At 36.4% G+C, this 23,273-nt stretch overlaps 1 protein-coding gene across 1 annotated transcript in view; it reads right to left on the reverse strand.

Annotated features, from left to right (window-relative positions):
* The window catches only part of ARHGAP20 (Rho GTPase activating protein 20), a 150,448-nt gene that overhangs the window by 36,167 nt on the left and 91,008 nt on the right, over positions 1–23,273 (reverse strand). The window contains exons 4-6 of the mRNA XM_060157943.1: positions 16,059–16,208; positions 3,160–3,201; positions 2,117–2,201 (exon numbers count right to left, since the gene is read on the reverse strand). Coding sequence (XP_060013926.1) covers positions 2,117–2,201; positions 3,160–3,201; positions 16,059–16,208 — 277 coding nt within the window. The remainder of the gene's footprint in view (positions 1–2,116; positions 2,202–3,159; positions 3,202–16,058; positions 16,209–23,273) is intronic.

Below are 23,273 nucleotides of genomic sequence, written 5' to 3' on the forward strand. Positions count from 1 at the left end.
ACTCTGTTCAATACTCTGTAATAACCTAAATGAAAAAAGAATTTGAAAAAGTATAGATACATGTATATGTACTGTGTAACTGAATCACTTTGCTGTACACCTGAAACTAACACAACATTGTTAATCAACTATACTCCAATATAAAATAAAAATTAAAAAAAGAAATATTTACTATGCACATAGGGTAGATTTTACATATTATAATTATTGGATAAATGAGCAATTAGTGCTGTGTCCCTGATAAGGCTTAAATGGCACAAATAAGTAACATAAATGGAAACAAAATGATCTAAAAATAAAGCTAAGTGAAATCTACTGATAACTCATCACTTATCTCTCCATTACAGTATTTATTCTCTATAAGCCTACTACTTAACATGACAAATTGCCCCAAGTTTGTTAACTGATTTCAAATGGTGTTCCTTATAGCTCCAAGGATTAAGCAAAAGTATCTCAGAAATGAACAGGGAAGGCTCAGTGTTTGTCTTCTACCAGAATGGCAGAGATGTTTTACATACTGGGCTTTAAGTTGAGATAGAATACAATGAAAGGCTTCTGCTTTTTTCTTTTGAGTCTGAAAACCCTTTCATTTAATTTAAAGAAACACTCTATAAAGTCTTTTGTAAAGTGAAGGATCTATCCTGTGATACTAATAATCACTCCCAATGTACCTGGTTTCTAAGATAATGATTTTTCTTAATATTAGGTATATATGTTCAAAATAATAATTATAGGATGTGTTTTTTTTTTTTCCTGCATGTCTCTCGGGTAGACAAAACAAATGAATTTTAGCAGATAAGTGTTCTTTGCCTAGTAAACAAATAAAATAAAGAGACAAAACTGAGAATGTGGCTATTTGTTTTCCCATATTAGCAGAATTCACTAACAGGTTGTGCATAATCAGAGGCCAAGGACAAAGAATGCTTCTCATACATGCACTGCTATTTGGGGGGAATCACTCTGCAAGCAGGGCTCCCTGAAAGGAGACTCTTGCCACGAAACAACTTCAGAGAGCAAAGGACAGTGTGTCATATCATCATGGACTTTAACCAGGGTACTAGTGATAAAACAGAGCACCCAATTCAACCAAATCTCGTCTTCTTTTCCAAAACCAGTCCCTTCTCAAGCACACACTTTCCATACACTGAAAGTGTTGGAAAAAATTCAAGGGTTTTTCCATGAAAATCCTGAATGTAACCAACTGCCATAACAACTGAATGAAAGCTGGCAGAAAAACAGTGGTGATTTTTTCCTCTTTACTTTGCTACAGAAGATGTCTGTAGTCTCATAGCATACACATTTGAGCATTTCCCTCAGGCAATGACATCTAGCACTCATGTCAGAACATTTGTATGACTTTTGCCCAAAATATAACTGTTTTGTACTACATATTTTTCCACACACAAAACTATCCTGTGTGATCTAGGGCTGCTATGAAGTGTGGCAAACCACAGTATCATAAAAATATTCATTTCCATTTTGTGTATCATTAATAACATCTTGGCATGATATTTCAGCCATAAAATTCCGCACAATAACTAGGGCTAAACAAACTTAATTTTTATTGACCAAAATGATAAAAACCATGAGGTAGAATATGCTGATCCATTAAAAATGTTATCTTTCCCAGCTCATCCATTTATTAACCTGAGGAATTCAATACTTTAAAACTCAAAGAATGAAGAACTTTCCAAAACCCACTCTCTACTTAAGAAGTGACAAGTTGGAAAAACTTGCTTAATACTAATAGGAAATATCTCCTTGTGGAAATGTCTTTACTACAAGCCTCTGCAGCTGCTACTGAAAGGATCCAGAGAAACATTAATGCCAGAGGGAGGAAAGAGACATCTGACAGGCAATATTCTTTCCAAGTGTAAATGTTAAATACTGTAATTAATATGAATTTCTCTTGCTTCATTTTCTCTAGGGTTACTTTTCATATGAACAAAGATACACAGATACCCCAGGAAATGCACTTTCTCATAATGGTGTTTCTAAATGCCTACCTTCCACAGCACATACACAGACTGTCTGCCTGCCTGTCTCTCTTTTTATCCACGGTGTTCTGCCTTATGCAGGGACTTGGAATTTAATTTTCTGGCTTAGAAACACTTACATAGGCACAATTCCCAATGTCCTTGGCGAAGATTTTGAGGGGAATGCTCTTCGGGTAGTCCTTCTCTTTCTCTAGATTGATGTATCTAATCAAATGCAACAACAACCCAAAACAACACTGAGTCAGATGGATTTTGCCAATGGCTTATTTTTAAATCAATCTATTTTGCTAATATTTTCAATATACTTATATGCTATTTTTAAAAAGACAGATGGAGAGACTCAGCAAAGTCAGATTACATTATGGGTTGGAAGAGAATTTTAAAAAATTCTCAGGACATTAGGCATGGGCACAAAAAAGAAGAGGAGATCCATTTCAACTGAGGCTTGAGAAGTATAGTCAGGTTAAGGCACCTCTGGATGGTGTTTTATCCTCAAAGCTTCCCTACCTTCTCTGGACAGGCCCAGAAACTTAGTGATAAGTACAGGAGCATACATAATACTTTACTAGACCAAATCAAAACAATGGCCTTTTATTTCTCATTGAGCTCTCCAGTGCAGTATATATCTTGGTCGTCTCCATGCTTGGGAAGGGAGAGCAGGGAAGGACTATGGGAATAAGAGATGAATCTCAATTGACCATTTTAGTCTTAATGCTCAAAGGTAGGGAAAATAATTGAATTTTGAGGTCCTCAGCAGAAAACCTCCATGTATGGAAACTTAATACATGCTTTGAGGAAACTGTTAGCTCCACATGGTAGGTTGGAGACACTGAAAGAGATGGGAGAGATTACTGACTAATTTCTGTCTAGAATGATCTAACCAGACCTCAGTGTTCTCCTTCCTAGTAAGAAAGAAATACACGTAATAACAGAACATTATTTATAGGAAGTAGTTGCTAGTGTACAGTCTAAACAGTTTATTTTGAGGCAAATGAACAATTTCTACTAAGGCAAAGGGGGTTAGTTTGGGGCACATCCCTGCAGAGAAAAATTTAATTCATTCAGCTACAACTTAAAGATTTATATATATATATATATATATATATATATATATATATATATATATATACACACACACATACATATATACTGGAAAAAATACCTCTGAAGGAGAGAGAGCCATCTGTCCTTCTGTTCTGGAGAACTACAATCAAAGAAAATGGGAGACAAAATTAAACCACATAAAAAACTTATTTCTAACAAATTAAGATTGTCAGTCCAAACGAAATATCAACAACCTGTTGTTATTGATGTGGGTGCACACAACTGTAACCCTGGCATGACTGTGTTCTGAAGAACCCTGAAGTGAAAATGCCCATTAGGCAGAACTACACAGTTAAGCGTAGTTTTATTAAAACCTCTTGGACAGATCCAAGACAGACCCACTTTCTTACTTTATGGCTCTTTTACAAGTGGTATCCTGATAGTGGAAAGAGTACTTGATTTGGAATCCAAACACCTTGTTTCAAAAATATATGCAAGATATATCATCATGGGCAAATCACTTAACATCGTTAAGCTTTGATTTCCACATCTGTAAAACTGGGCTAATTATCTCAGAGTGTTTTTGTAGTTTTAAGTGCCATGCAAATAGAAAATATGCTTCATCTGAGATTAAAGAGGTTAAGGAGAAATCTGGCACATCGATGGAAATATCTTGGCCCAGAAACCAGTTGGTTGTCAGGAAAAGAAACACTTATTTCTCTATACATATGGCAGAACTATAATTTAGCCAATGAGTTCATAGAACTTATTCTTAATTACTATAATCCTCTAATTAAGATCAATTCATTAACAACTAAATAACTATTAATTATTAATTTTACTGCTGAAGTCACTGCTGCATTTAATTCTTAAAGTTAAAAATAAAGTTTATTTCTATATGGCCTTATTGCTCATTAGCTTTTAAAATCATGTTTCTAATCTTCTCAAAGAAGTTGGAAACCCTAGTTATTTTCTTGTTCCAGAAAAATATACTTAACAAATATTTGTAATTTGTTTCTTTGTAGCCTAGCAATTTTCTCCATAAGCAATTTCCCAGAATTGGTAATCAGAAAGTGCATTATATCTCTTCTGCCACTGACAAATTTTCATCTTTCACAACTCCTTACAATCTTTGATGTCTTCTACTTTCATAAACAGAAGATTTTTTAGGTTCATTTATGCCAAATATTACACTTATTTAGCAAAAATCTGTGTTGAAAAATAGATAAGTTTTCTTTAGACCTTAAAACATTTTTCAAAGCAACTAAAGAAAATTACCCCTTTAAACACTTAGTATTTTTTGAACTTTTAATTGACTTGTAAGACACAAACCGTACAATGCTTAAATGTACTGTTTGAACAATTTTCACAAATTGAACACACCCATGTGACTAGCACACAGATTATGAAACAGAAAACCACCATGGAAGGTCTCCCTGTGTTCCTTTTCAGGCACTAGTTCCCACTATACTGACTTCTAACAAAATAGAATAGTTTTGTTTGTTTGGATACTTTATATAAATGTAACCATATAGTATGTACTATTTTGTATCTGGCTTCTTTCATCCAACATTATATTTGTGAGACATCCATATTACTGCATGTGGTTTTAGCTTGTTCATTCTCATTGCTGTATAGCGTTCCATTGTTTGAATATGTAGCGTACAATTACTTTAAAATAAGCAAATTATGAAGTGCATCAGGTTAATTCATTGACATTGATTTGGTAATCTTCTTGTATTTTCCCCATCTCCTGCTCTATGCAAGAATCCAGGACTTCTCTTTCCTTGGTAATTATTCATCTCAGGCATTTTTACAGAACTAAAAATGGAAGTACTCCAAAATCAAGGTTAGCTCTGAGTTTAATAAACACCTATGATAAGAGCCAGGAGAGAAGAAAGCCACATATCTTAGAGAAAGAAAAAAGGTAAGACAGATTGGAAAGATTCCCTCTAACTTGGGAGGAGATAGGGTCTGTTACCCCTAAGAGTTAGCTGGGAACCATATGTCATTCAGTTGAGGTGCCTAAAGAAACAGAAAGTCCCCAGAGGAAATGGTTATAAGGAGCAAGTGGGGAGGCTTGTTCCTAGGTACCAAGGTTTTTACATCAGCTAAGATACCTGCAGCCCACAAGTGGCAAGGAATCAGAGTATCTCGGATGTCAAAGAACAACTCTGGGCATAGCAGAGATAATGTCAGCAGTGGCCACAAAGAGACTGAAGGTCAGACTTTTCATCTGTTTTGAAGATATCACAGAAGTCTCCCATATCCTGGTTCTACCCTAAGAAAACAGGGCCTCCAGTAAAGAAGAAAATTTAATTTCCTAAAAGCCTGGCAAAATGGGGGCTTAAGATAGGTTTTTTTTGTTGTTTTTTTTTTTCGGTACGCGGGCCTCTCACTGCTGTGGCCTCTCCCGCTGCAGAGCACAGGCTCCGGACGTGCAGGCTCAAGGGCCATGGCTCACGGGCCCAGCCGCTCCATGGCACATGGGATCTTCCCGGACCGGGGCACGAACCTGTGTCCCCTACATCGGCAGGCGGACTCTCAACCACTGTGCCACCAGGGAAGCCCTAGATTTTCTTAATATTTCCTGATATATAAATGATTTCTGATATTATTTACTCCTTGGTAAAGATATGAGCCACTCTCATATCATTTCACTTCAGGCTGAAAAATTTCTGTCAGCATTTACTTATTTGTACAGTTCTGCTGGTGATAAATTCTTAGAGTTTAAAACATTTTTTGAAGGATATTTTTGCTAGATACAGTATTCTAGGTTGAAAGCTTTTTCTTTAAATACTTAATTTTTAAACTGAAGTATAGTTGAATTACAGTATTATATTTGAGGTATACAGTATAGTGATTCAGTATTTTTATAGATTATATTACATTGAGTTATTATAAAATAATAATTATAATTCCCTGTGCTGTTCAATATATCCTTGTTGCTTATTTATTTTATACAGGGTAGTTTGTATCTCTTAATCCCATGCCCCTAACGTGCCCCTCCCCCTTCCTTCTCCCCACTGGTAACCACTACTTTGTTTTCTGTATCTTTGAGTCTGTTTCTGTTTTTTTTATATCCATTCATTTGATTTACTTTCTAGATTCCACATATAAGTGATATTATACAGTATTTGTCTTTTGTTGACATACATCACTAAGCATAATATTCTCAAGGTCCATTCACATTGCTGCAGATGGCAGAATTTCATCCTTTTTTATGTCTGAGTAATACTCCATTGTGTGTGTGTGTGTGTGTGTGTGTGTGTGTGTGTATGTAAATATACACCACATCTTTATCCATTCATCTGTTGATGGACACAGGTTGCTTCCATATCTTGGCTATTGTAAATAATGCCATTATGAACATTGGGTACATGTATCTTTTTGAATTAGTGTTTTCGTTTTTTTTCTGTATATACATCCAGGAGTGAAACTGCTGGATCCTGTGGTAGTTTTTAGTTTCTTTTGAAGACCCTCCATACTGTTTTCCACAGTGGCTGCACCAATTTACATTCTCACCAACAGTGTACAAGGGTTCCCTTTTATCCACATCCTCGAAAACATTTGCTATTTGTGTTCTTGTTGATGACAACCATTCTGAAAGGTGTGAGGTGATATCTCATTATTGTTTTGATTTGCATTTCTCAAACAATTAGCAATGTTGAGCATCTTTTCATGTGCCTGCTGTAAATCATCTTTGGAAAAATGTCTATTCAGGTCTTCTGCCTATTTTGGGATTGGGTGTTTGTTTTCTTTTGATAGTGGGTTGCACGAGCTGTTTAAATACTTTAGATATTATCCCCTTGTTGATCATATTCTCAAATATCTTCTCTCATTCTGTAGGTTGCCTTTTTGTTTTGTCAGTGGTCTCCTTTGCTATGCAAAAGCTCTTTGTTTAATTAGATCTCATTTCTTTATTTTTGCTTTTATTTATTTTACCATAGGAAATAGATTAAAAAATATTGTCACTGTTTATGTCAGAGTGTTCTGCCGATGTTTTCTTCTATGAGTTTTATGGTTTCTGGTCTTACACTTAGGCCTTTAATCCATTTTGACTTTATTTTTGTATACAGTATGAGGGGATGTTCCGATCTCATTGTTTTACATGTAGATGTCCAGTTTTCCTAGTACCACTTACTGAAGAGACTTTATTTTCTCCATTGTATACTCTTGCCTACTTTGTTGTAAATTAACTGACTGTAGGTGTGTGAGTTTATTTCTGGGCTCTCTATTCTATTCCATTGATCTATGTATCTGTTTTCGTGCCAGTATCATGCTGTTTTGATTATTGTAGCTTTGTAGTACAGTTTGAAGTCTGTGAGGGTGATACCTCCAGCTTTGTCCTTTTTTGCTTCAGCAAAAAGGTTGCTTCAGCAATTCAGGGTCTTTTGTATTTCCATATGAATATTAGGATTATTTGTTCAGTTCTGTGAAAAATGTCACGGGTATTTTCATACAGATTGCAATACATCTGTAGATTGTTTTGGGTAGTATGGTCACTTTAACAATATTAATTCTTCAAATCTAAGAGCATGGGATATCTTTCCATTTCTCTGTATCATCTTCAATTTCCTTCACTGTTTCATAGTTTTCAGTGTATATGTCTTTCACCTCCCTGGTTAAGTTTATTCCTAGGCATTTTATTCTTTTTGATGTGATTTTAAACGGGATTGTTTTCTTGCTTTCTCTTTCTGATAGTTCAGTATTAGTGTATAGAAAAGCAACAGATTTATGTATATTAAGCTCATATCTTGCAACTTTGCTGAATTCATTTATTAGTTCTAATAGTTTTGGGTGGAGACTTTAGGGTTTTCTATCCATAGTACCAGGCCATCAGCATAGTGACAGTTTTACTTCTTCTCTTCCACTTTGGATGTCTTTCATATCTTTTTCTTGTCTGACTGCTGTGGCACAGACTTCCAATACTATGTTAAATAAAAGTGGTGAGAGTGAGCACCCTTGTCTTGTTCCTGAATTTAGAGGAACAACAGCTTTTCACCATTGGATATGATGTTAACTCTGGGTTTATCATAATGCTCTTTATTATGTTGAGATATGTTCCTCTAATCCAACTTTGATGAGGGTTTTTATCATGAATGGATGTTGAATTTTTTCAAATGCTTTTTCTGCATCTATTGAGATGATGATGTGATTTTTATCCTTCCATCTGTTAATGTGGTATATCATACTGATTGATTTGCAAATGCTGAAGCATCCTTGTGTCCCTGGAATAAATCCCACTTCATCATGGTGTATGATTCTATATACTGTTGGATTCCATTTGCTAATATTTTGTTACGGATTTTTGCATGTATATTCATCAAAAATATTGGCCTGTAATTTTCTTTTTTTGTAGTGTCTTTGCCTGGTTTTGGTATCAGGGTAATGGTGGCCTCATAGAATGAGTCTGGGAGTGCCCCCTCCTCTTCAATTTTTTGGGATAGTTTGAGAAGGATAGGAATTAGCTCTTCTTTATATATTTGGTAGAATTTTCCTGTGAAGCCATCTGGTCCTGGACTTTTGTTTGCTAGTAGGTTTTTTTTAAATTACAAATTCAATTTCAGTACTAGTGATCAGTCTGTTCAAATTGTCTGTTTCCTCTTGATACACTGTTAGCAGGTTGTATATTTTTAGACATCTGTCTATTTCTTCTAGGCTGCCAATTTGTTGGACAACTGTTCACAGAGTTCTTTTATGATTTTTATATCTCTGTAGTATTAGTTGTTATTTCTTCTCTTTCATTTCTTATTTTGTTTCTTTGGGTCCTCTCCCTTTTCTTGGTGAGCCTAACTAAAGGTTTATCGATTTTGTTTATCTTTTCAAAAAACCAGCTCTTGGTTTCGTTGGTGTTTTCTATTTTTTTTTTTTTGGTCTCTATTTTATTTGTTTCCTTTCTGTTCCTTACTATTTCCTTCCTTCTGCTGACTTTTAGCTTTCTTTGTTCTTTTCTTTCTCTTCCTTTAAATGGTAGGTTAGGTTTTTGAGATTTTTCTTGTTACTTGAGAAAGGCCTGTATTGCTATAAGCTTCCCTCTTAGAACTGCTTTTGCTGCATCCTATAGATTTTGGAGTGTTGTGTTTCCATTTTCATTTTTCTCAAGGTATTTTCTTATTTCTTCTTTGATTTTAGCATTGTCCCATTGGCTCTTCAGTAGCATGTTGTTTAGTCTCCAAGTATTTGTGTTTTTCACATTTTTCTTTCTGTAATTGTTTTCTAGTTGTTATTGGAAAAGATGCTTGATATAATTTCTATCCTGTTAAATTTGCTGACACATGTTTTCTGGCCTAGTATGTGATCTATCCTGGAGAATGTTCCATGTACACTTGAAAAGAATGTGTATTCTGCTCGTTTTGGTTGGAGTGTGCTGTAGCTATCTATTAAGTCCATCTGGTATATTATGCCATTTAAGACCACTGTTGCCTTAATTATTTTCTATCTGGATGATCTGTCCATTGATGTAAGTGTGGTGTTGACATCCCCTACTATTATTGTATTATTGTCAGTTTCTCCCTTTATGTCTTTTAATATTTGCTTTACATGTTTAGGTGCTCCTGTATTGGATGCATATATGTTAATGAGTATATATCCTCTTCTTTTATTGATCCCTTTATCATAAAATAATGCCCTTTTTTGTCTATTGTTATACACTTTTAAAAAATCTATTTTGTCTGCTATGAGTATTGAGATTCCAGCTTTCTTGTCTTTTCCACTTGTATGAAATATATTTTCCCATGCCTTCACTTTCAGTCTGTGTGTGTCTTTAGTTGAGAAGTGAGTCTCTTGTAGGCAGCATATAGGTGGGTCTTGCTTTTTTTTTTTTAAATCCAATCAGCCAGATATGTCTATTGATTGGAGCATTTAGTCCATTGACATTTAAGGTAATTATTAATAGGTATGTACTTATTGCCATTTTATTACTTGTTTTCTGGTTGTTTTTTGTAGTTTTTGTAGTTCTTCTCTTGTCATTTCTTCTCTTTCTGTTTCTTCCCTTGTGGTTTTATGATTTTCTTTAGTAGTATGCTTGTGTTCCTTTTAGTTTTTGAGTATCTATAGTAGGTTTTTGATTTGTGGTGACCATTGGGTTCATATATGTTGACCTACAACTACATCTACTTATTTTAAATTGTAGTCATTTAAGTTCAAATACAACCTAAAAGATCTATATTTTTTACTCCCCCTCCTACATTTTGTGTTTTTGATGTCATATTTTACATTTTCATGTTTATCCCTTAACTGTTTATTGTGGTTATAGCTACTTTTACAAATTTTTCTTTTTATTTTCATACTAGCTTACTTAAGCGGTTGATCCTCAGTTCTTAGTATTATTTGCCTTTCCTAGTGGAATTTTCCCTTTCCTATAGATTCTTACTTATTTTCCACTTAGAGAAAACCCTTTAACATTTATTTTAGGGTAGGTTTAGTACTGATGAATTCTTTCAGTTTTTGCCTTCTGTGAAGTCCTTTATCGCTCCTAAGACTCCAGATGATAATCTTGCTGGGTAGAGTATCATAGGTTGAAAGATTTTCCCTTTCAGCGCTTTGAATACATCACGTCACTCCTTCCTGTCCTGTTTGGGATCCTCTGTGCTTCCTGTACCTGGGTATCTGTTGCTCTCTTCAGGTTTGGGAAGTTTTCAGCCATAATTTCATGAAATATATTTTCAATCCCTTTCTTCCTCTCTTTTCCTTCTGGGACTCCTATAATGTGAATGTTGGTAAGCTTAATGTTATCCCAGAGATCTTTTAAACTTTTCTCATTAAAATTTTTTTCTGTTCTTATCTGGTAATTTTTATTATTCTATCTTCCAGGTCACATAGTCTGCTATTCCTTTTAGTGTGTTTTTTATTTTGGTTATTGAATTCTTCATTTCTAACTGGGTCTTTTCATATTTTCTAGATTCTTGTTAAAATTTTTCAGTGTTCATTTATTTTTCCCTAATCCAGCTAATACTTTTATTATAAACGTTTTGAATTCTTTGTCTGATACATTGTTTGCTTCATTATTTATTTCTCTCAGGGGTTTTCTCTTATTTCAGTTGAAACCAGTTCCTCTGCCTTTTCATTTTGCTTAACATTCTCTGCCTCTATGAATTTTGGTGAAACACTTACGTATGATATTCTTGAACTGGTGTACTTATGTGGGAGCATCTCTATACAGACTGTGTGTGCCCGGTGCCTTTGGTGGGAGAGCTGGATTTGATGTGGATACAAGTTACATTTTTCCTCAGTGTGTGTTGGCAGCTATAGCCTTGGTAGTGGGTGTGGCTGGAGATGGATAGGCTAGAGCTGAAGCTACATGTGAGGCAGGACTTCCTCTCTGCTCAGTGGGTCTCAAGTTGCTGCAGCAGAAGCCCTGAGATTCAGTCCTGAGCTGGCTCTGTTCCCGTTAAGTGTGTGCTTTCAATTCTTCAAGCACTGCAACCCTTGCTCCAGAGGTGGCAGTGCTGATGCAAGGGGGTCCTGTGTTGGCTCTTGGCTAATGTTGGCCTCAGACAGATATCTGAGCTGTCTCTAATCTGCTGCCTGTGCAGGAATCTGCAATTGTTTTCCTTAATCTGCTCATAGGCAGCCTTGGGTCCAAGTTCCCTTTGTCCTTCTCCCTCCTCTCCACCTCACCGGGGAGCTGTACTGCAGGGCAAGTGGGGTCCATGTGAACTCTCTCCATATATTGGGGCATGAGCAGTGGTGGACTGGCTGTTATATAGAGTTCTGGGCTGCTTCTGATGCACTACTTAAGTAAGTACCAACAATAGACACTGCCACCCCACCCAGATGCCACCCCAGGACCAAGTTGCCTTTGGTGGTCCAAGCTCTGTCTTTAGTCATAGCAGCCCTCGCTCCAGTGGGGAGTTGCAACATGGAGTAAGCGGGGCTTGAGCATTCACTCTGCCAGAACCGAGGAGCACACTGAGATGGTCACAGGAAACTGGCAGGCACTAGAGTGATCCTTTATCGGCCCTCTCCAACCTGCCTCAGGGGCAAGCCAGCTTGTGTGTTTGTGTATGTGTGTGTATGTGTGTGTGTGTGTGTGTGTGTGTTTCTGGGTATGGGTGTGCAAGCAGAGTCTAAGTTTTCCACAGCCCTCCTGTTAATTCCAGCAGTCCTCCAACCAGCCAAGGGGGTTGGTCTCCCCTGTGTAGGACGCCAGGAGTGGAATGCCCAATCTGTGGCTTAAACTGCTCACTCCCCAGGGCAGGTCTCTGCCTGTGTAATCTCCCTTTTCCTCTGAGTCCCCTCCCAGTGGCAAGGTCCCAGCCTGATCACTTTTCTTCCCTTCCTATCTGATTACGTGTGGATCTTTCTTACAGCCTTGGTTGTACAGAAGTCTTTCTGCCAGTTTCCAGTTAGTTTTCAGTGAGAATTATTCCACACACAGATGTATTTTTGATGTGTTCGTGGGGAGAGGTAAGTTCCACATCCTCCTACTCTGCCATCTTGATCAATCTAATGAGTCTTCTTTAAACACTTTAAAGATGTCATTTCACTGACCTCTGAAACAGCCATAATTTCTGATGAAAAAAACCACAGTGAGGCAAATTGTTGTTTCACTATATGTAATGTGTTGTTTTTTTCTGGCTGCTTTCATGATTTTCTCTTATCTTTGGTTTATAGCAGTTTGTCTATAACATGAATAGGTGAAGTTTTCTTCACATTACTCCTATTTAGGGTTCACAGAGCTTACATTTATGTCTTTCACCAAATCTGGGAGGTTTTCAAACCATTATTTATTCTGCCACATTCCCAGTCTCTCCTCTTTCTGGAATTCCCGTTACATGTATGTTATACATTGTGGTTTTCCTACAAGTCTGTGATGTATTTTTCATTAAAAAAATCTTTTTTTCCTCTCTTCCTCAGAGTGGACAATTTCTGTTGATATACCTTCAATTTCACTGACCCATTTCTCTTTCATTTCCATTTTACAACTAAAGCCACAGAGGGAATTTTTAAAAATTTAAGATACAATTTTTAGTCCTAGAATTTTCATTTGGCTTTTAAAAAATATTTCCTATTTCTCTGCTGAGATTTCCTATCTTTTCATTCATTTCAATTGGCTTTTCCTTTTACCTACTGAGCATAGTTATAAGAGCTGCTTTAAAGTTCTTTTACAGTAATTCCAACAAATAGATCATCACAGGATTGGCTTCTATTTGTTATATTTTTCCTTTTCAGGTTCTTCATATGTTAAAAAATTTTAGATTACATTCTACACTTTATAAATGTTGTGTTTTAGAGACTCTGAGTTTTGTTATATTTGCAAAATAATGATGTTTTTGTTTTAACAGACTATTAACTTTATTAGATTCAAGCTGCAAACTCTATTTCACCTGTGTTGAGCAGCACCTCAGTTCAATTCTTTTAGCCTTAGCTTCAAGCTCCTTTAAAGTCTGTTCCATGCATGTGTGGTTCAGCATTCAGCCAGAGACTTAGGCAGAGTCTAAACAAAAAATCTGGAGCTTCCTTTTTCTGATACTCTTCTTTTTGAGATTTCCTCCCTCACGTTCCTGTGGCTGTGGCTGACCCAGACTCTGTACTTTGGTGTTTCAGCCCAGAAAGACTGGGTTTTCGTCAGTTTAGTTGCTCTGCACCATGATTTGACTGCAGCCTTTCCTCAGGCTAATAATGCCTTAAAAACAGAAAACTTGCTCAGTGCTGGTGCTTCCCTGATGGCACAGTGGTTAAGAATCCACCCCCCAATGCAAGGGACACGGGTTAGAGCCCTGGTCCAGGAAGATCTTACTTGCCATGGAGCAACTAAGCTCGTGTGCCACAACTACTGAGCCTGTGCTCTAGAGCCCGTGAGCCACAATTACTGGGCAAGCCCATGCGCCTAGAGCCTGCGCTCTGCAACAAGAGTAGTCCCCACTTGCTGCAACTAGAGAAAGTCCATGTGCAGCAATGAAGACCCAACACAGCCAAATATAAATAAATAATAAAATTTTAAAAAGTTTCAATTCTTCTCCAAAATCTGCCAACTTTTGTTCACTTTCCAGAACCTTCAGGGAGTTGCTGTTTGTGTTTTGTTCAGAGTTTACAGTTGTTATCTATAGAGTGGTCAGTCTGTTAATACGTCACTCTGCCATACCAGAGTCCGAACTCTTCAACACTACTTTTTTTAAGAGTAATCTTTAATTTTGAAATAATTTTAGATTTTCAGAAAAGTTACAAAGATTGAGTACAGAGAATCCCTGTATACTTCACACCCAGTTTTAGTTTCCTCTAATGTTATCCTCTTACATTATCATGGCACATTTGTCAAACTAAGAAACCAATATTGGTGCATTACCATTAACTAAACTATTGATTATTCAGATTTCACCAGTTTTTCCACTAATGTCCTTTTTCTATTCTAGGATGCATTCGAGGATTCCACATAGCATGTTTTATTAGTTATTTTTTAAATAATTATTAAAAAATAATATTGTTTAAATAATAAATAAATTATTATTTATTTAGTTATTATGTCTCCTTAGTGACCTTTTTTGTGTCTTTTCCTGGTTGTTTTTTTTTTCTGACCTTGACAATTTTGAGGCTTACTGGTCAGGTAACCCCATAGAACATCCCTCAATTTGGGCTTGTCTGATATTTTTCTCAGGATTAGACTGGGGTTATGGGTTTGGGGGAGAAATATCACAGAAGTGAATTGCTCCTCATTACATTCTATCAAAGCATAGATGATATTCACACAACATCACTAGTGATGTTAATCATTCAGTTAAAGTACTATACTTTTTGAGGAATTACAGTGTATGCAAAACTTGTTTCTACATTTTCCCTTCTTCTTAAAAAAGTTTTATGGAAACTCCTTGATTAAAGACATCATGTAGTCCCACCCCTCACTTGAAATCGCTTCCTTTCAGCTGTAAACTCTAAGATTAAATAATTGGAATTGATAATATCTAGAGAAGTCTGTCATGGAAAAGAAGATATGCAGAGAATGATACAAATACATGTTTCTTCCAAATAAGTTCTTAATATCTTGTGGTAGGCCAATAGTGCATAATAGAATTTAATGGCATGCCTTTCCTTTATTAGAAGATTAACAGCTTAAAACATTTAGTTATCTGGCTTTAGGATGGTGCCTGAGGAGTTTGATGGTAGTGAGAAGAGAAGTAGAAAGAAAAACGTGTGCATGAAATAAAGACCAGCTATTTTAAGTGTAAAACAAATATTGGACTTGAGGGCACAATCGTTCAAAATCATAAGTTTGAGTTTTGGTATGCTCACTCTGAACTAAAAAGTACCAATCAGCATGTTCAGATAAGAGCACAAAGATTCTCTATTTGTACATTCTCCAACTCCATCCCAGCCAAGGAGTGAGTCTTAGGAAACTGACTTTCACTCCTTGAGTCATAAATTTGCTTTTGATTGTCACATCTCTATAGAAAGCAATTTAGGAAACACATTATTTCATGACATTAAATTTATTTCTATAATTAAAAACTAGTTTTTAAGAAATTTGGGAGTGTAAACCAGTTATTCAAGCTTAATTGGGGTATTTTATAAAATTGTTTTCAGTAAAAGGTCTGTTTCAGTGGTTTAAAAAGCCAACTTGAAAGCTCAATATACAAAGAAAATACCTAAACATGAGGGAAGGGGATGTTGGAGAGGGGGGCTCCTAGAGCTCTGACCACTCTATTCCTCTTCTATGGTCTTTGAGGTGTTTCAGTAGCCCCTTTAAAAATCACAGCTCAAACCAAGGTAAATGATTCCAAGAGTTCTCAATATTTACCATTACATTTCACATATTTTAATAAAAAACTCTTTGGGAGAAACATAAGGCATACAGGTGTCTTTATTGGGGGTGCGCCAAAAGATGAGTTATTGGCTTCAGAATACAAGTGAACTTATTGACAAAGTAGAACAGATCAATCAGAATAAAATATTTTTCTTTAAAAAATTAGGGGAACAAAACTGCATTAACCTTTTTTCTCTCCATCCTAGAAATTACATAGCTGACTGTATTTCACAGTAGCTAACCCATGTGAATACAGGACAAGCTATGGTTCTCACCTGAAAGTGGCCACGAAGTTCACTGTGGGCCAGCCTAAGACAAAGGATTTCAGGGCATTGGTGTTGCCTTCTCCCACTTCATCCACACAGCTTGCTGTCCACATGTCACTTAATTTTATTTTATTTTTTATCTTAAAGTTGTTGTTATATCTAGAAAGATAAGAACCAGACAGGATTTTTTGTTATTCTGTTTCTTAAATTTTATGAGAACTTCTATACTTGTGATAAGAGGACAGTTTCCACTAATCATGGGCAAAGAATGTCTTATTCATTTTTCTTACCTTCAGTGCCTACCACAGTAAATTGTAACATTTGGCTACCTTAGCCCAAAAAGGCCGTTGAAACATTTGGTGTATTGGTCCTCATGCCTGCATTTATGGCAGCAAATAGCCATAAACTGGCAACTTTATTTTTCTATACGTCGAACATTGCATTTGGATCAAAAACCTAATTTTAAACTTACTGCTGTTATAAAAAAATAATTCTTTTATTATTTACAACTTGCTTATTTCCAAAATTATCTGAGTGGCTGAATAAAAGATTAAACATAAACATTATTTATTAAAATATTTATAAAATTTTCACTTTATATGCACTAAAAAATATAAACTGGAATTAATTAGAGAAATTTACAATGCATTTCCAACTGAGTGGTTATGATTTTCTAGTCTTTAGAAGCAAAGATTATTTTAAATTTCCTTTTTAAACCATTTCCCCTTATATTTTGGCTAAAATTGAAAAAACTGTAGCCTAAGAATTGACCTTAAACTAAGCTGAAAAAAAAAAAAGATGCCAGGAAGTATTATATTTAAGTAGAGTTGATGCAATTAATATTTATCTCTGGATACAGAGAAAGTGATTTACTTTTAAGCTGGCAATGAAATTGCTTTTTGACAATTTCTATCTAATCCCCCTTACAACCCTGATATTGACACTATCATATCTCTTGACCTAGTTTACAGTTTTAATGCTCATAATGGACCTGAGACTTAAATAGTTAGAAGGCACTGGTAAGGATAAAAAGAATGCCCAGGGACACGTCGGTACTTCCTATCATTCAGAGCCATTTATGGAAACATTAAGAGCTAAAATGAAATTAAAGATGCTTCATATGGAAGTATCCCTAAAACTCATCATGGAATATTTAAAGCTAAAATTCTTCAGTAGGATTTATAAAATGTAAAGGGATTTTTCAGGAACTATACATGAAGAATAATCTAGATTCAAAGCCTCATCTATGCTTCCTGTAGCACACACAATGTGAGTACAATAGAAAAGTGCCTTGAGGCACAATGCCTTCCTTCTATATTTCATTTCAGTATTTTTCACCCTATTGTTATAAATCATTCGATTTTTTAAAAAGTAAAATCCTACTTCTTTTTTTTTTTCTTTTAAAAATCTTATTTCTTGATGGCAGCTATCTAGGTAATATAAAACTGAAACTATGAGTCTTTTCCAAGGAAAAGTATGTTTCCATATCTGTTTTCATACATTTTGAGTTTTTTAATGCAGGCCTCTCTTTATATTAGATACTTCAAATACCATGTGGGAACTTGTATACCTAGTGACTTGGAAAAAGCCATTCCAACGATTCCTTCCCTAGATCAATAAAGTACCAAGATTTCCACCTCATTATACAAAAAACAAGGAACTGTCCAAAAGTGTAAACAATACTTCCATTCTAATGGTCAATATTTATTGAGAACTTACCATTTGCCAGTCACTGTTAACACTTTACACATATTAAGTTTAATCCTCAAACATTTTAGAGATGAGGAAATGTTGTCACAGGGAGGTTAAGTAATTTGCCAAAAGTCAAACAGCTTAACTAGCAGAGCTAGAATCCGAACCTGAGCAGGGTTGATTCTTGAGCTTGTTTATGCTCATAACCATTAAGTATCTATAAAAAGCCCTGGATATAGTCATTCTTACAAAGCACCTGGAGGTGACTTCGTATCCATGAAGTTTCCTTCAGCTTTACTATCTTAAGACTTACTTTTTCAAATCTCCTCACCTACAAGGCTTTCTGATGGGACTGTTTATTATGGAAGTAGGGGAGAAATCTCATGAACATTTATGTCCATAAAGCTAGAGGTACTAGTTTAAAAATATTTAAAACAAGTATTCCAATAAAGCTTTATATTAAGATGGATAGTATTAGGGTCACAGTGTGTATCTTCAGATTTTTCACTCTCAATTTCCAACAGTATTAGACTATTCCAATGGAAATTTAAAAGTATGAATTCCAGTAAACCGTTGAAATACATAGGATTCTAGAGAGATTTCCCTCCATTCTAAGATGGAGATGGTCTATTAAATACGTTTTGGGGTAGAGAATATGGTATATTCTACAAGTATCTGATGGTAATTCTACTGGTAATGAATTAATAATCAGAACTTTTTTTCTCCTCATCTTTTTGACCTACACAGAATTCATCATTACTTCCCTATTTGTTTAGGAAATAAAATATGAGAATAGTGATGGCTTAAGAGGGTATGAAACAACTACTTTCATTTCCTTTTAGTAAATTCCAAATAGGTGCTCTATGGTTATTAACAGAGATAATATCAGCTTCTTTCTAAATACTCTGATGCTCATAAACATTGTTTTAAAAAAATGTAAAGCCCTACTTCTATAGGAAAAATAATTTTTAATTCAGCTTTCTAATGAATATCAAAAGTGGTTCCTAAGGTCACATCCAGCTTTAATACTTGTTCTAATTCAGTATGGAAAAGAATGACAATAAACTCAAAACAATTTTAGGCAAACATTGTCAACATTCAGCATAAAATGGAGCAAATAAAATACCTTAGCCAAAGAAAGAAAGACTTTGGGCTTTCGTTGTTCTTCTTTTTTTTTTTTTGTTTTTTTGTTTTTTGCGTTACGCGGGTTTCTCACTGCTGTGGCCTCTCCCGCTGCAGAGCGCAGGCTCCGGACGTGCAGGCTCAGCGGCCATGGCTCACGGGCCCAGCCTCTCCGCGGCATGTGGGATCCTCCGGGACCGGGGCACGAACCCGCGTCCCCTGCATCGGCAGGCGGACTCCCAACCACTGCGCCACCAGGGAAGCCCCCTCCGTTGTTCTTCTTTATCTAACTCCTTTAGATGGTAGGTTAGGTTGTTTATTTGAGATTTTCCTTGTTTCCTGAGGAAGGCCTGTATTGCTATAAACTTCCCTCTCGGAACCACTCTAGCTGCATATCATAAACTCTGAAGTGTTCTGTTTCCACTTTCATCTGTCTCAAGGTATTTTCTGATTTCTTCTTTGATTTTTTTCATTGACCCATTGTTTATTTTGTAGCATGTTGTTTAGTCTCCACATGTTTGTGACTTTCCCATTTTTCTTTTTGTAATTGATTTCCAGTTTCATACAGTTGTGATTGGAAGATGCTTGATATAATTTCTATCCTGTTAAATTTGGTGACACTTGTTTTCTGGCCTAGTATGTGATCCATCCTGGAGAATGTTCCATGTACACTTGAAAAGAATGTGTATTCTGCTCGTTTTGGTTGGAGTGTGCTGCAGCTATCTATTAAGCCCACCTGGTCTATTATGCCATTTAAGACTACTGTTGCCTTAATGATTTTCTGTCTGGATGATCTGTTCATTGATGTAAGTGGGGTGCTCACATCCCCTACTATAATTGCATTATTGTCAGTTTCTCCCTTTTAACATTTTCTCTCTTTTAACATTTGCTTGATATATTTAGATGCTCCTGTACTGAGTGCATGTATGTCAATGAGTATAATACCTCTTCTTGTATTGATACCTTTATCCTTACCTAATGCCCATCTTTGTCTTTTCTTATAGGCTTTGTTTTAAAGTCTACTTTATCTGATATGAGTATTGCTACTCCAGCTTTCTTGTCTTTTCCATTTGCATGAAATATCTTTTTCCATCCCCTCACTTTCAGGCTGTATGTGTCTTTAGCTGTGAAGTAAGTCTCCTGTAGGCAGTATATAGATGGATCTTGGATTTTTTAATACAATCAATGTTTTTTGATGTATTTTTTCCAATGACATTTAAAGTGATTATTGATAGGTACTCTTATTGCCATTTTGTTATTGGTTTTCTGGTGTTTTTGTTTTCCTCTTTGTTCCTTTTTTCTTGTGGTTTGATGATTTTCTTTAGTGGAATATTTGTGTTCCTTTCTTTTTAGTTTTTGTGTATCTATTGTAGGTTTTTTTATTTGTGATTACCATGGGGTTCATATATGTTGACGTATATCTACTTGTTTTAACCTGATAGTCATTTAAGTTCAAACACATTCTAAAAAAATCTACATTTTTTCTTCTTTCCCCCACATTTTGTGTTTTTGATGTCCTATTTCACAAGTTCATATTTATCCCTTAACTGTTTATTTTAGTTATAGTTGATTTTTACAATTTTTGTCCTTTAGACTTCATACTGTCTTATTTAAGTCATTGATCCACAGCCTTTACTGTATATTTTCCTTTATTAGTTGTATGTTTCCTTTTCTGTAATTTGTTACTTCTTGTTGTAGCCTTTTCTTTTCTACTAAGAGAAGGCTCTTTAACATGTTTTAGGGTCAAGTTAGTATTGATGAGCTCTTTTAGTTCTTGCTTGTCTGAGAAGTTCTTTATCTCTCCTTCAATTCTGAATGAAAACCTTGCTAGGTAGAGTAACCTAGGTTGCAGGTTTTTCCCTCTCAGCACTTTTAATATATCATGCCATTCTGTTCTGGCCTGCAAAGTTTCTGTAGAAAAATCAGCTGATTGCCTTATGGGGGTTTCCTTTACATGACACTTTGTTTTTTCCTTGCTGCCTTTAAAAGTCTCTCTATCTTTAACTTTTGCCATTTTAATGTGGTATGTTTTGGTGTGGGTCTCTTTGGTTTCATCTTGTTTGGGACTCTCTATGGTTCCTGCACCTAGTTATCTGTTTCCTTCTTCAGGTTTGGGAAGTTTTCAGTCATAATGTCCACAAATACCTTTTTGGCCCGTTTCCCTCTCTCTTCTCCTCTGGAACCAGTATAATACAAATGTTAGTATGCTTGATGTTGTCCTACAGTTTCTTTTTGATTAGTGATTTTCATTATTCTATCTTCTAGAACACTTATGCATTCTTTTGTATTATCTAGTCTGTTAATTCCTTCTAGAGTGTTTTTCATTTCAGTTATTGTATTCTTAAGCTCTGACTGGTACTTTTTATATTTTCTAGTTCCTTGTCAAAATTCTCACTGTGTTCATCTATTCTTTTCCCAAGTTCAATTAGCTTTTTTATTACTACTACTTTGAACTCTTTATCTGGTAAGTTATTTATCTGTTTCATTAGTTGATTTTTTCAGGTTTTTTTTCTTGTTCTTTTGTTTGAAACAAATTCCTCTTTCTTCTCATTTTGTTTAACTTTCTCTGTCTCTATGAAATTAGGTGAATACTTACCTATCCCAGTCTTGAAGCAGTGTCCTTGTGTGGGAGTATTCCTATTCAAGTATGTGTGTTCTCAGTGGCTTTGGTGGGAGAGCTGGATCTGAACTGAGCATGCGTCATATCTTCCCCCAGGGTGTGTTGGCAGCTATCAACTTGGTGAGAGGTAGGGCTGGAGGCAGAGGCCTAGAGCCAGAGCCAGGTATAAACTAAGCTTCTCCTATGTTCAGTAGCTATCACCACCCTATTTGTGGTAGGGTCAGGTCCATACTGTTGGAGCAGAAGCCCTGAGGGTCAGATATGAGCTGGTTCTGTTCCTCTAAGTATGCACTCTCCCCTCTCCCAGCCATGGTACCTTCACCCCAGAGGGGAGTAGTGATGCAGCAAGAGGGATTTGGAGCAGGCACCTGGTGCAGCTAGGGCACACACTGGGATGGCTCCAGCATGTCAGTCAGAGCTTCAGACAGCTCCTGATCTGTTGCCCTCTGTGAGTGCCAGCAATAAACATCCTTGCCGCATTTAACTGCAGTGCTGGGTCTGAGCTGGCTCCATCCCCTGCAAGTGCACACTTGCCTCGGCAACATTAGCCTTCATCCTAGTTGGTAATTGCACCAGAGTTAGAGGCGAGGCTGGGGTGTTCACTATTGTCAGAGCCCTGGGCAGTTTTAATCTGCTTCCTCTGCCTTGTTTTGGGAGTAAGCAAGAGCGTGTCCATTTCTTCATGGGTGGAGTCTCGGTTTCTTACAGCCCTCCTGTCAGTCAATGGTTTTCAAACCAACTAAGAGGACTTTTCTTCCCAGTGCTGGCTGGGGTGCCCAATATGTGGTTCAAACCCCTCACTCCCCAGGGAGGATCTGCAAGCCCATGATATCTCTTTCCTCTTCTCTTCCCTTCCTAGGGATGTGAGTCCTGACCTGATTGCTTCTCCTCCCTTCCTTCCTGACTCCCTGTGGATCTTTCTTTACAGCCTTGGTTGCTGAAGAGTCTTTCTGTCAGTCTCCAGTTTGTTTTCAGTGAGAATTTATTTTCATGTAGATGCACTTTTGATGTGTTTTTGGGGGGAGGTGAGCTCAGCGTCTGTCCTCCTACTCCACAATCTTGATCTCCTCCCCACCCACATCTTATCTGTGACATGGCATAACTTAGGTGTGAGGGTATGGATAGTAGAAAAAAGTTTACCATTCTCTAGTGACAAAAAATCTCTTTGATGAGACTGGATTTGTTAAACTACTCTTTCATGATGTTTCATAAATAGTGAGAATGGGGGAGGGAGCAAGTTGTAACTATCGTGTTCTAGGTTGGATGATAACTGCACTGGCATTTAGTGTTGAGCGAAAAGTGAATTCTTTTGGTTACCTCTAAAGTATATTCCAAATATGTCTGCATCCTTCCTTTAACTGCCATTTCCCCAGATAAAGCCTTCATTATATCTCATCAGGACTACTACAATAACCTCCTGTCCAGTCTCCTTGCTTCTACTCTTTTCTGTCCTCTAATCCATTACCTATCATAGCCAGAATGATATTTTAAAAATATGTACATTATTCTACTCCCCTAATTAAAACCATTTGGAATGAAATCCAAACTCCTATCATAGCCTTTGTGGTACCCATCCTCCAAGATGGCCCCCAATGATCCCGGCTTCCTAATACACTTGTGTAGTTCCCTTCCAATTATACCAAGGTTGATCTGTGTGGCCAATAGCCCCTACATCAGAAATGATGGTATACTACTTTCAAAATTAGGTTATAAAAGACTGCAGCTTCTATTTTAGGTGTTCTCTCCCTTTAATACTCTCTTCCTCACTCTCTTGGATCTTTCACTTTGAA

This window comes from Lagenorhynchus albirostris, chromosome 9 (assembly GCF_949774975.1).
Source record: "Lagenorhynchus albirostris chromosome 9, mLagAlb1.1, whole genome shotgun sequence".
Taxonomy (NCBI): Eukaryota; Metazoa; Chordata; class Mammalia; order Artiodactyla; family Delphinidae; genus Lagenorhynchus; species Lagenorhynchus albirostris.